The sequence below is a fragment of the Ammodytes marinus genome, assembly GCF_949987685.1.
Source record: "Ammodytes marinus genome assembly, chromosome: 7".
NCBI classification, from domain to species: domain Eukaryota; kingdom Metazoa; phylum Chordata; class Actinopteri; order Uranoscopiformes; family Ammodytidae; genus Ammodytes; species Ammodytes marinus.
Genome location: NC_137211.1, coordinates 12,958,396 through 12,972,067, shown reverse-complemented (window position 1 = coordinate 12,972,067; position 13,672 = coordinate 12,958,396). Strand labels below are relative to the sequence as shown.

Below are 13,672 nucleotides of genomic sequence, written 5' to 3'. Positions count from 1 at the left end.
TTTGGCCAGTTTGTGCATTTTTGGGTGTTCTCAATTTTATTCATGTATACTTTATGTTCTGCCTTTTTTAAACACCCCTACTGCAATTACCGCCTACTTGGTCTGGTTGGACCAGGCTAGCAATTACTCACACCTAAGCACAAAAGTGTGTCCCATTGAAACCCATTCAAATCCTTTGAAATCACAAATTTTGATCCTGCTTGAATAACAAGCATGCAATGTCTCATTTCTCCACTTCATTTGAGGCCTGGGGCTTTAAGTGTGTGCTCCGAGGGATTTCCTTGGAGATGACGTCATTTTTACTAAATGGCAAATGGAGAAAAAAATATTTTTTTGCGAAATTGGGCGCTCGCACTCTATGCCTCTCCTACTCTCGTTATACAAGTTATAAGGCATTATTCTTGTTTTGGTGTGCGATTAGGTGTGTGTGGGGATGAATGCACGTCAAAGTTTGTGCACGCGCGCGCCTTCAGCCTACACTTACCGTATGAGCGAATGCGTTGAAGCGCAGGTGGCTTTCAAATCGCCTTTTTCCATACCATTCCATTCATGTGCATTTTTTTATGCAAAAGTTCAAAGCACCACAATTTTTTTTGTTATAAAATACTTAAAACAGACATCTACCCCTGGCCCTTGCACAACTTTTAAATAAATGAAACTCAGGTCCTTTTCAAACATGAAAGTTACTGCCGCCGTGATAATCAAAATAGACGCAGAATTTGTTTAGATAGGTGCACAATGCTCCTCTCTACATTAGTAGAGAAGAGAAAAGCTTCTCATTTCGTACCTGGCATCATGGCGACACGATATAATACCGAGGAAGCGCGGGTAATAGCGGACACAGACCAAGAGCCCGAGGAGCCTGATCGAGCATCGGACTCCGATATAGAGGGGGGATAAGGAGCGGACGCTGCTAGTTCCGGTGACTTGACATTTTCTGCTACCCGTCAGATTTTGCTCCCTAGTGGTTCTGCGCATGCGCATTCCGAAAATAACAATCCTGCGTGAGCAGCGAGCAGCCGTCAGATTCTGCTACCTTTTTTTGCTACCGAGTATTTTCTTCAAAACATGTTTTTAACTGCGTGATTATGCTACACATATGTTTAAATTGTGCCTTTTGACCTGTGAGCATGTAGACACTGGCTTTGCTGCTGAATATAGAAATAAAATTATAGGCTTTTCTATGTGTTAACTTTACCAGACTCGAAGTGGAGAAAGTTTTCGCCGGTGGTGGTGGTGGTGGTGGTGGGAGGGGGGGTGTACATAGGTGTAAAATAACGTGATTCTGTAGCGGGAGCATTATTTGATAGAGACAATTGATCTCACATTATACCCTACTAAATCTATAATAACGTTATAAAGTAGCATAAAAATATACAGCTTTCAGTGTAGGCTACATGGGGTGAGTAGTGGTGTTATAAGTAACGTGATTCTGTAGTGGGAGCATTATTTGATAGTTAATGGGTCTACAGATCAAATACGCTACCAATTACGTGAGGTAGAATTTTCTGATAGGGTAGCATAATTTGATATAGGCTATTAAACACTAACAGCATCAAAATATGCTCCCCATATTCCTACAGTGTAGGCTACACTGTGTGTAGGCATACATAGGGTGAGTAGTGGTGTAAAATAACGTGATTCTGTAGTGGATGCATCGTTTGATGAGGTAATTGTCTATACGCTACCATGACGTAGGGTAGCATTTTCTGATAGGTAGCAAAATCTGACGAGGGAGCAGAAAATGTCAGAACACCGGCAGTAGGTCTATGCCTAAGAAGCCGGGCAGATACGGGTTGAATGTGTGGGTGACTTGCGTTTTGAAAACAGCATATGCATGGAGGGTGTCAGTCTACACCGGCCGAACAGCTGGTGAGCCAGAAGCAGTGACGGAGGGTCATGGTGGAGCAGACGGAGGACTTGCGACAGGGGCGGTTTAACAGGGGGGCAAGGGGGGACAGTCTGCAACAACTTTTTTTCCTCATATGGGCTAGCAGAGGAGCTGCTCCAGAGAAAGCTGGCTGTTTGCTTCTACACAGATACACACTTTGGTGTTGCACGTCCCAAAGCGGGGCAAAAACGTTCTTCTGCTCGGCAGCGGACAGAAGAAAAAGCTGCAGATCATTCTGGACTAAAACCGCTGCAAAGGAAGAGTCGACACAATGGACAAAGTATGTAAAAATTATAGTATTTTGTGGCGTGTAAAGACGGGAGTCGGAGGCGGAGTGTCAAAAGACGGAGCTAACTGCTTTAATGACATTAAGACACTTGTCGAGTAACAACAACGGAGCAGACATGTCAACTCCTGCTAGTCTCCACATGCCAACAACACAAAACAGGAAATTCCCCCAGTCATAACAGTCCCCCCGGAACCCCGGAACTTCAGTTCCATAGGTGAATTATGTAAGATCACTACACAAGCCCCCCCAGAATTCACCCATAGTCAAAGTCCCCGCGCCGGAAAGGCACGCTGGCCCGGCCGCGACTAGAACGAGTGGCAGGGGCCGAAGAGGAGAGGGGCGTGGTGGGTGCGGCAGGACCAACATCAGTTGCGGTCGTAGCGACTGTGGCACCGATGGTTACAGGAGCGTTGGTTACAGGAGCGCTGGTAACAGGAGCGTTGGTTACAGGAGCGCTGGTAACAGGAGCGTTGGTTACAGGAGCGCTGGTAACAGGAGCGTTGGTTACAGGAGCGCTGGTAACAGGAGCGTTGGTTACAGGAGCGCTGGTAACGGGAGCGTTGGTTACAGGAGCGCTGGTAACGGTCGCGCGTGGTGGCGTCATCTAGGCCATCCTGCTTCGGAACCATGTGGAGTGGCGAGGACCACGGACTGTCGGAACGGCGAACGATGCCCAGGCGCTCCATGTTGGCGAATTCAGCCTTAGCAACCGCCAGTCTCTCCGGAGCGAGCCGTCGGGCCCTGGCATGGACGGGGGGCCCTTTCGTCTCAATATGGTGCTCCACACCGTGTTTCGTCGACGTGGACGAGAAGGTTGGTTGCAGCAGGCTAGAGAACTCTCTGAGCAGCCGCTGGTACCTGTCACCCTCAGAGAGCGAGCTAGAAAGGCCGTCGTATGTCCCCTCATCGCAGACACGTGCGAACGAGGAGAAGGTCAATGCGTCATGCTGTTGCGATCGATATTCAAATCAGTCTCGGAATCTTCAGCGGGACTGACGTCAGGGTCACCAATGTGGCGTGTAAAGACGGGAGTCGGAGGCGGAGTGTCAAAAGACGGAGCTAACTGCTTTAATGACATTAAGACACTTGTCGAGTAACAACAACGGAGCAGACATGTCAACTCCTGCTAGTCTCCACATGCCAACAACACAAAACAGGAAATTCCCCCAGTCATAACAGTCCCCCCGGAACCCCGGAACTTCAGTTCCATAGGTGAATTATGTAAGATCACTACAATTTCATATATTTTTTAGATCTATTTGACTGTGTTTTCTTTTCTTTTTTTAACCTATTTTACTTCTTTGTTTTCTTTGCGTATTATACGTTATCCTTGTAATTGTCATCGCCAGTGTGCATGAGGAAACCTCAGTGGCTCATGAGTTAAAATAAAGGTTATTGTATTATATTTTTACAAAAGTGTCTCCATTGTCTCTGGTCCCTTTTTGCAGATGATCGCGGCATACAGCTGCCGGAGAGCGACCAGGCGGTGGCCCTTGGCACTGTTCTTCAACATCCTGGACATCAGTGCGCTGAACGCTTACATCACATGGACGGCTATCGATCAGGCATGGCACCAGGGGAAATCGCACAAGCGGAGGCTTTTCCTTGTGGAGCTGGGGAAGAGCTTGGTAGCCCCACAGATGTCCCGAAGACAGAGCATCCCACGTGCACCATGGGCCGCCAGCCTGGTTCGAGGGGCTCGGGCAGGTAACCCCACCACAAGCCAAGCAGGTCCAAGCGGCTAACCCGCCGACCGAGGGCAGTATGCGCTCTGCTTGCACCGCAAAGTTGCAAGCTGCAGCTGCAAGTCTTGTGGGAAGTTTGTGTGAAAAGAACACTACACAGCTGTTTGCAGCTCTTGCTTTGAATGTGAGGCCTAAAGGCCAGGACACACCAATCCGACTACCCGAAAATCGTGACTGCCGATCCAGGGAGCTCCAGTCTTCCCGTCGCGGCCGAAAAAGTGCAAAGAACACACCAAACCGACTGCTGACTTTCTGTACGCTCTGCGCTTGCGCGGGACGTAATGTCTCCATAACAGCAGGCGACGCTAATCTGTATTGTGGCCCGAAATAATACGGAAGCCGGAAATGATAGGACGGCTCTCTAGACCATCAACATAGATAGAAATACGTATTTATATTTATGGACCATAAAGAGCACCATTTTTAGCAGAGAGTGTCGAGCATGGTGTCGAGCAGTCAACAAGGGTTGATGCATGTGAGTACTCGCTGAACGAAACAAACAAACACATTAAAACGATGGCTAACTGTTGTTAGCTGTTTGTGCTACCCGCCTCACTTCCGGGCTTCACTGATTCGCTAGCCCTCCACAAATCAAATCAAATTGCTCAAACTGAAAGACTGTCCGCCGCCACCAAAAGAAGCCCGACAACATCAACTACGACCGATTTCACGGCACACACCAAACAGATTCGTCTCTCCGTCCCCTCGAAACTCTACGACGGCGATTATCGGGCCGGTGTGTCTTGGCCTTAAAGCTACTACGAGTAAGTCGGCACGTTGGCGACACCTTTGAACAAAAGCGGTAGTATTATTACGACGCCAGCTGTCGTGAAGCTGTTTTGTAGCTCGTGCAGGTGTGCAAGATTCAAATAATCAGGAAGCAATATGGTGCGTGTCCGTGTGTTGAAAGTGTGAGGGCACCGGACTCTTTTCGGCTCCGTGAGTCTATGGGTGACACTGCATCAACTAATGCCAGTAAGTGCTAAACACACCTGATTGCAATGAGTTGATGCATTGTCACCTCTCACGGAGCTGAACGAGTCCCCGTGTCCTCACACAAAGCGAATGAACGAGAGATGGCAGTTAGTTAGTATGGATCACGATGAGGTAATGTGTTTATGTTGTAAATAATGACTATTTCCGATTAATAATGGTCATCTGATGATGCTGGTGAGGCAAAGTAAACTTTGTTTTAGTAGGCTACCGCTCATTCATTTAGGAGTAAACACTGCAGTCTAGTTTCGCTGCGTGAAATTGTGTATACGTTGCTTGGCAACACCCTCCCGCCCGACTATCACTCTCCCTTTTAGCTTTTCTTCATTGCATTTTCTTTTTTTTTCTTTTATGGTTCAGCCCCGTTATCGGTCATTATGACGACAAACAACTGTCTCAAACAAGGCTCCCGCTCCCCTTCCCTCACCTGGAGGGATAGGCTTCTCCAATCGCGTTCCTGCGCCTCACTGAAATCTGTGACCAATACGGATATGTGACCATAGAGCATGCACGCGTGAACCGAAAATCGGACTGGGTGTACGACCAGATCAAATGCAGTAATAAAAACTATATAAAAACGTCTTTCTTTGCACTGATGGTCTCGTTTGCTGTTAAAGGTAATTTATGATTATGAGAGGAAACATGAGGCTGTTTAAAAGATATTTAAAAGTTACTCGTTGCCGCTTTAAGGTAGGCTAATTTGGTGTTCATTTGTTGTATTTTTGTTGTTAAAAGGGTTCATTTAAAAAAGAAAATCATTTATATTTGATATGTGTGATGAGTTCTGATGCTGGTTAAATAAAATGTAAAACAATAAAAAAAAATTGTAATGATTTAATTTTTATTGGCTGGTTTCTTATGTGCACATAAATATGCTTAGGTGTGAAAGTGTGATTATTTTATGAAAAGTGACACTGCAAAAAAAATTGAAAATGCATATAAATAAATGTTGCTGCTAATATCTCACACATCCTAGCCTGCAATAACCAAACCACAAATAGTCCAGTTTACATAACGTTTTTGGAAAATAAATCATATTTTGCATATTTCAAACCAAAAAAAGGAGGTTTTCAATGTCAAATCATGTCAATTAAAGGGTTAATTAAAAAAATACATTTAATATTTGATATATATGGTTAGTTCTGATGCTGGTCTAAAATAAAATGTGTTTTTTTTTAATAAAAACAATAATTTATTTCATTTTTATAGGCTTATTTCTTATGCGCACATAAATGTGCTTAGGTGTGAAAGTGTGATTATTTTATGAAAAGTGACCCTGCATAAATATAGAAAATGCATATAAATAAATGTTGCTGCTAATATTCCACACACACTATCCTGCAATAACCAAACCATAAATAGTCCAGTTTACATAACGTTTTTGAAAATAAATCATATTTTGCATATTTTAAACCAAAAAAAGGAGGTTTTCAATGTCAAATCATGTCAATTAAAGGGTTAATTTAAAAAAATACATTTAATATTTGACATGTATGGTTAGTCCTGATGCTGGTCTAAAATAACATGTATTTTTTTTTAATAAAAACAATAATTTATTTCATTTTTATAGGCTTATTTCTTATGCGCACATAAATGTGCTTAGGTGTGAAAGTGTGATTATTTTATGAAAAGTGACCCTGCATAAATATAGAAAATGCATATAAATAAATGTTGCTGCTAATATTCCACACACACTATCCTGCAATAACCAAACCATAAATAGTCCAGTTTACATAACGTTTTTGAAAATAAATCATATTTTGCATATTTTAAACCAAAAAGAGGAGGTTTTCAATGTCAAATCATGTCAATTAAAGGGTTAATTTAAAAAAATACATTTAATATTTGACATGTATGGTTAGTCCTGATGCTGGTCTAAAATAACATGTATTTTTTTTTAAATAAAAACAATAATTTATTTCATTTTTATAGGCTTATTTCTTATGCGCACAAAAATGTGCTTAGGTGTGAAGATGTGATTATTTTATGAAAAGTGACCCTGCATAAATATAGAAAATGCATATAAATAAATGTTGCTGATAATAAATATTTCACACACACTAGCCTGCAATAACCAAACCATAAATAGTCCAGTTTACATAACTTTTTTGAAAATAAATCATATTTTGCATATTTTAAACCAAAAAAAGGAGGTTTTCAATGTCAACTCATGTCAATTAAAGGGTTAATTTTTTTTTAAATCATTAATATTTGATATGTATGGTTAGTTCTGGATGCTGGTCTAAAATAACATGTAATTTTATTTTTATAAAAACAATAATTTATTTAACTTTTAGGCTTTTATAGGCTTATTTCTTATGCGCACAAAAATGTGCTTAGGTGTGAAAGTGTGATTATTTTAAAGGAGCATGGAAGGGTTAATGTCCAATAAATTCTAACAACAGTTGCTGTTGACATCCTTGAAGCCGCCGACTCTCCCTCACTATTATGGCCGCGAATGTGGGTCATTCAGCTTCGGTCACATGACAGTACGCCTGACCAATCGCTGCTATCCCGTGTGAGCATTTCCGGTGGCGTTTCCTGTCAGTGTTAGTAAACTGAGGAAAAATTGGAAGTGCGACAAGAAATAATAATCTAACAAAACTCTCAAAGTCGAAAGGTAAGCAGTCGGTTTTGTGGCACGTTTCCCTCTCGGCTCTTTGTACGTTTTACAATCCGCCACGTGGCTCTTTCTTCCAGCTGCAGCCGCTTAGGGAGGTGTAATTTTGTGCTCGGCGCTGAGTCCGCACGCCCTGCCTGGCTGTTGTTGTGTTGGCTGGGGCGGGGGGTGGGGGTTCAATCATACAAGAGTTGTCCCAAAACCCCAACTACTGGCTAAGCTAGCACGTTAGCCTTTTCTGTTTCATTTATTACCTCACTGCTATTAATATGTTATCTATATGCACCGAACCGTCCTACCGATTGGTGAATAAAAAGCTACGTTTTCCAGGAGGGAATACAACGTTTTTGGGACAAGTCGCTAGCTAGCTCAATAGTGCTGAAATGCATCACTTCTTGCTCTTACAATATCCCTAACCGGCTTGCTTACAAACGATGAGACCATGCGTTTTTTAACTTAGAGATAATTATAATAACAATAAATGAAAGCAAACACATTTCACTAAAGTGGTGAACGGCAGTGTTTGTGTACGAGGTAAGCGCACTGGATCATTATTTATCTGCTATACATTTTCATTTGCATTTGAAGTAAACAACACATGAAATAATCACAATTGTCTCTTACTGACATTTAGGAGTTATGTGCATCGTAAATTGTAATTCAACAACCTTTTTTACAGGTCATTTGTGTGATTGTATCAAACGTGACCACAGCATGATTTTTTAGTTTTGTTGCTATATTTCTCCCCCTTGTGATAATAATATTAAGCAGCGATTGTTTACCTTGTTTACCAAGGGATGATGTTTTGTCTATAGTTGAGATAACAGATATTTTTATTGTCAAATTAAAAAAAATAAAATATGGAAACTTCCAAAGAACCTCTTAACCTCCAAAGATTAGTCATATGTACAATGTATTGTACAGCGTGTAAGTTTAACAGCTTACACAACTTCCTTTGTTATTTATAGCCTACATTTAACACAATTTCTTCAATCAGTCACCTAGAGCAGTAAAACTACTATCCCAAATACAGAATGATGAAATAAGCAATGTTCTCAGTAGCTAGTAACCAAAATAAAGTATTTTTTAATATATTTAAAATCTTTCCTCCGCACTGAATGCCCAAACTGTTAATGAGTGGAAGTAATGGCATTACATGTTTCTCTTCAGAATGAGCAAATTTGGAGAACAAGAGAAAGGGTAACACATAAATGTGTTTTTTTAATGCAATTTATTAGTTATTGTAACACTATGCCTATTCATTCCATGAAAATAGGTTTGTGGTCATGCAGCGCTTTGCATCACACTCAATGAGTACAAATGTTCCTCAGTGCCATATTTCATTGCCTGATATCCAGTTCACTGTAGTTATTGACTGGCTATTGATCTATTGGACCCCCAATGATTCCTTGTTTTGATTTGTGCTATTAACACATGAATTGGGCAAAAACCTTACACTGTTATATTAGGCGGAGAAAAAGCTTCCAGTCATTTGGAAACATAGGAAGTGTCACATTGCCAGTATTTAATTTTACGATGCCTACAACAATTTATCAACTCAATATTTTTTATACATTTCATAGCACCTCACATATGAGGTATTTTTTTGAGTAATGTGTCATACATACCTACGCAGAATGGTTTATTTATTTTTCTGTTTACATTACTCCCATTGGGTGTCATTATATTTCTCTATCTGACTGTTGTGTTTTCTGTCACCCATGGAAACGTGGCATGCACCAAACCATTGGGGCTTTCTTGCCTGGTTAACTTCACATAGTCATGCTGGACCTCCTAAACGTCTGGTCATATATCCAGTACATTAGGTGATTTGTGAACTCTGGATACATTGGTCTGGTTTTCCAGCTCCCGATTCCAGCATGTACAAAGTGTTAGCCCTCTGTTGACGTGCCTCTACTTTCAGGCTTTTGGCCCCTGATGATTTGTGTGGGTGTGGTCTCTTCTGTTTCCCCCTCATCCTGAGTGAAGCCCCCCCTCTGTTCCCCCAAACACACACGCATTCAAACCACGGCGATGACACACCATTCCAACAACTCTGTTCGAGACCATATGAAATGGGTCAGTGGAAGTCTCTTCATCTCCAGAATCACCATCATGGTTTTAGTGTGTATTCTCAACCCCGACGCCCATGCATTTCTCTGTTAACCCACATTACTCAAGTCCCTCTACTCCCCATCGACTCCACGTCTCTGTGAGGAGTCCTGTGGCCCCCTCTTTCTGCTCTGACGTGCTGTTTGTGTTGCCAGGCTGGGTTGCTGGGCTGCGAGGCGGTGCTGTCCAGCATGGCCCTGATGCAAGCCAACAACATCCCCAGCCAAAAGAGGATGATGTCCCCCTTGGGTCAAGGGCATAGAGCCAGCCCCGAGAGCCACCAAAGCCAGTCGCAGAACAGCCACAACCACCATGGACACCAGGTTCACCATGGACAAGCCCACCACAGCCACATGGGCCATCCTTCAGCTGGGAGCTGTCCTCCCCTGGTAAGAGAGATAACACTGGACAGGCTCACTCATATCTAAAAGTTTAAGTTAAACATTTTAAGTTTTAAGAAGCAGACAGATTTCAAAGCAGTAAAATTGAGCTTAACTCAACATAAAAATTGATAAGTTTAAACAATGGAGGACTCAAAAGGAAACATTTGTGTATTTTTAATGTTATATATTATCTGATTGTGTTATCTTAACGCTAGTACGCATTCATAGGCACTGTACAAATATTTATTAAACGGTTAGTTACACAATAAGATGTAGCTGTTTTAGCCGATATACTAGATGTAGCTGTTTGAAGATATAACTAATGTACAGTATTTTTCTGCAAAAATAACTGAAACTACTCCAATGAAGACATATTTTATATTACTGCATTATACTAAATTGCATTTCTACCAACGTTCCTTCTTTCCCAAAAGCTGATCCGAAAAGACGGGGATTATCACTCATCAAGATTGATGGATGGAAAGGACATGCAGGCAAACCAGAATATGCAACCCAAGAAGAAGCACAAAAAATCTGGGTCATCCAACAAAATTAAAGAGAAAGTGGAGGTGAGGATTGTTTCCCTAGCTGCACTACTGAGTACTCAGTGAGTATACGTGCAAAGATCCACTCTTGATGTTCAGTGTCAGCTAACTTTGTTATTGTTGTTAGCCTATACTTCCACCGATGGATATGGATGATGATGATGACAGCTCCTTGAGGATCCAGAAGAACTTCATCTGTGACCACTGCTACGGAGCCTTCCGAAGTAGCTACCACCTCAAGCGACATATACTTACACATACAGGTGCGGGACACACAGCTCATTTCTTAACAGGGTGGTCTAATGAGAGATGAGGCCACTATACATCTAGTCAACCTCTGGAAGCATCCATCCTTCTGAAGCTCCGAACTGTTTGGACTAAATGGTTTTAATTGTAAATTGGACACATGTAGTTGTTTTAATTGATAGTTTTTTTGTCAAGAAACAGCATGTTTTTTTATGATAGAAGGATGGATTAGAATATTTATTTCTGCCTCTCCATACTCTTGTCTTTGTGAATGTTTTTTTCCTGCAGTCGTCCATGTAATGTTATTATGATGTTCTTTGGCTTTGGACTCTTTAAAAAGAGATGCATTTAAAGGACATTTTTAAAAGTCTTGCATGCCTGAATGTAGTGAAATGTGTTCTTACAAATACGGATATATGATCCACCTGTTGATTTCCCAGGAGAAAAGCCATTTGCTTGCGACGCGTGTGATATGCGGTTCATTCAGCGTTACCACCTGGACAGGCACAAGAGGGTGCACAGCGGCGAGAAGCCATATCAGTGTGATCGCTGCAATCAGGTTAGTTAGCCATTGTTTCAGAATGGCTCCTAAGATTAACTTGTGCTTTGGGTATCCTGCATATTAGTCAGGATCTTACATAATTAAACAGAGTAATCAGTATTAGCTGTGAAACAAACATCTTTTCCTTGCCCGACTCCAGAACTTCTCGCGGACAGACAGGCTGCTGAGACACCGGCGGCTATGTACAGTTGGGATGACCAAGGAGGAAAACCAGTACTCGCAGGACACCCATCCAGCTGCCTGGAGCCCGCTACAGCCTTCTAACAACCGCCTAACTGTCTGACCCTCAGCCTCCCACAGAGGCCTGACAGACAACTGCAGTCTGCAGCTCAGTAACGTCATACATTGGAGCTTAACAGTACTGTAACCTGAGAACAGCCTAGCTTAAACCCAACCGAACTTTAGTTTGCTCTCGCCAGCTCAGTTATAGAGCGTGATAGTGGATTTTTGTACTTTTTTTTTAATCTCAAAAGGGGATGTACTAATTCATGGTCATATGGCAATAACCGAATGAAAAACGCACACTTCTCCTTTTGCCTGAAAGGTTGCAGGTATTTTTTTGGAAGAGAAAGATTGCAAGTATTTTTGACTGCATTTTCTGTCATTGTATCGTGCAGCACATCTTAAATGTCCTGTTGGCCGGCAAGCAACCCCAGTGCTGCCCTCTACTACATATGGACGGTTCACTTACGGACACACAAACTGAACCCTGTTGCATTTTAGTGTTCAAGTCCTACTCATTTTGTGTTGTTTATGCTACTATCGTGAACCAGCTACTGCTCATGAGCGAAAGATCCCAGCAGACCTGCCTTGAGGCAGTAATTAGCCAACGATACAAAACCAAGGGTGTTGTGTGTGTGTGTGTGTGTGTGTGTATCACACCTGAAATGATTGTTAATATACGTTGGATAACGTTGGTCTAAACATGAAAGGGGCTTATTACAGAGTAAAATGGAAAAAGAGTAATCTGTTTTTATTTCGCATATTTTTTACAACGCAAGTCTTAAAAGGATCTAATTTAATAAATAAAATAATAATCCTTTGTTAATCTCTATCTGTGCAGCTATAAAATTACGCAGGAAGGAAACCCTGTTTGCTATGTGTTGAAACAGGTTGAAAAAACACTAAAGGATAACTAGATGCCCCCGAATTGTAATCTTGGTATCCGTTTAGCTGTGTAGCGACTGATGGCTCACTTTTTTACCTTGTTTTAAAGGGGGTTTGTCTTGATTTATAGATTAGAAAGTTGACAGTAGAAGACAAGGTTTGGAAGAAGTAAGTGAGTTTAAAAAAAAAAAACTTTAACTGGATGTAGGAACCAACGGTTAGTTTGCAAAAAGTAAGGTGTTTCTGACATTGCTTCTGTAATAAGCCCCCAATATGAATCAAGTGTATTTACTGTCTCTCAGCTCCTAGAAGCCACTATCAGTCTTATTTTTTCCAAACTTCTCATTCATATATTGAAAGATGTCTTTTTAAAAATAATTTTAGTAAGTGAGGCTTGATCAAATCCTGAGGTTTTAAAAGTTCCTAAGAGTAGATCAGTCTGTGAAGCCTGTCCACTAGGTTTTTCATTTAGTGTTTGTGAAAACTTCCCAAAACAACTCAAACCCTTGAGTCAGATTTGGCTCATCCATAGATTTTGAGAGTTCACCTCTGTCTTGACCGGACTGAATGTCATCTGAATACAGTGCCACATCATTTCATCTCCCTAGTTTAACCTTGAGCATCTTCAGTGAAGGTGACAAATTGTATATACAGTGGGCAGGGGAATACAAGGTCCACATGGTGTTTTGTAGATGATACATCATGAAATGTTCTGTACGATTGAATCAGACTGTAAACACTGGAGATAAGATGTTAGCTCAATTGTAGAGGATTGTATTGTAGATTGGTACTTCTGTTGCTGTCAAACCTTTAGATTATGTCAAAGGAGATTGGGGCCCATCACTGACTTGTCTACTTTTTATGAAGTTAATATATATTCAAATTGTATTAGGGGTAGAAAATAGTGTGTGTGGGACCTACACTCCAGAAAATCAAAGTATTTACAAAGTTATAATCCATAGTCCGATGATTTCTTATGACAACTGAAAAGCCAATGGCAAGTCCTCGTCAACTTTCTTTTAGGAGTGAAGTAAAAGCTGCAACTTTTGCCCTTTTTAGAATAGCAACCAAAATTGGTCAGCATATTTTTTAAGTTTGTTTTTTGCATGCGTTTGTTGGAGGATCTATACATTTTGTTTTGGTAAAGAGATTTTTTACAAATGTAAGCCCCTCCTTTTT

At 41.4% G+C, this 13,672-nt stretch overlaps 1 protein-coding gene across 4 annotated transcripts; it reads left to right on the top strand.

Moving 5' to 3' along the window:
• The first annotated feature begins 7,453 nt into the window (after positions 1 to 7,453).
• Positions 7,454 to 13,337, top strand: znf740b (zinc finger protein 740b). Of its 4 annotated transcripts, none has more exons than XM_080031029.1 (7): positions 7,462 to 7,538; positions 9,463 to 9,617; positions 9,806 to 10,039; positions 10,468 to 10,602; positions 10,706 to 10,841; positions 11,265 to 11,383; positions 11,526 to 13,337. In XM_080031029.1, the coding sequence occupies exons 2-7, from the start codon at positions 9,573 to 9,575 to the stop codon at positions 11,667 to 11,669; spliced, it is 813 nt and encodes a 270-aa protein (XP_079887155.1). In that variant the 5' UTR covers positions 7,462 to 7,538; positions 9,463 to 9,572; the 3' UTR covers positions 11,670 to 13,337. The 4 variants fall into 4 exon arrangements, with proteins under 4 accessions (XP_079887157.1, XP_079887155.1, XP_079887156.1 ...); XM_080031030.1 differs by lacking the exon at positions 7,462 to 7,538 and adding an exon at positions 7,638 to 8,072; XM_080031031.1 differs by lacking the exon at positions 9,463 to 9,617 and having other exon boundaries at positions 7,454 to 7,538.
• Positions 13,338 to 13,672: the final 335 nt, after the last annotated feature.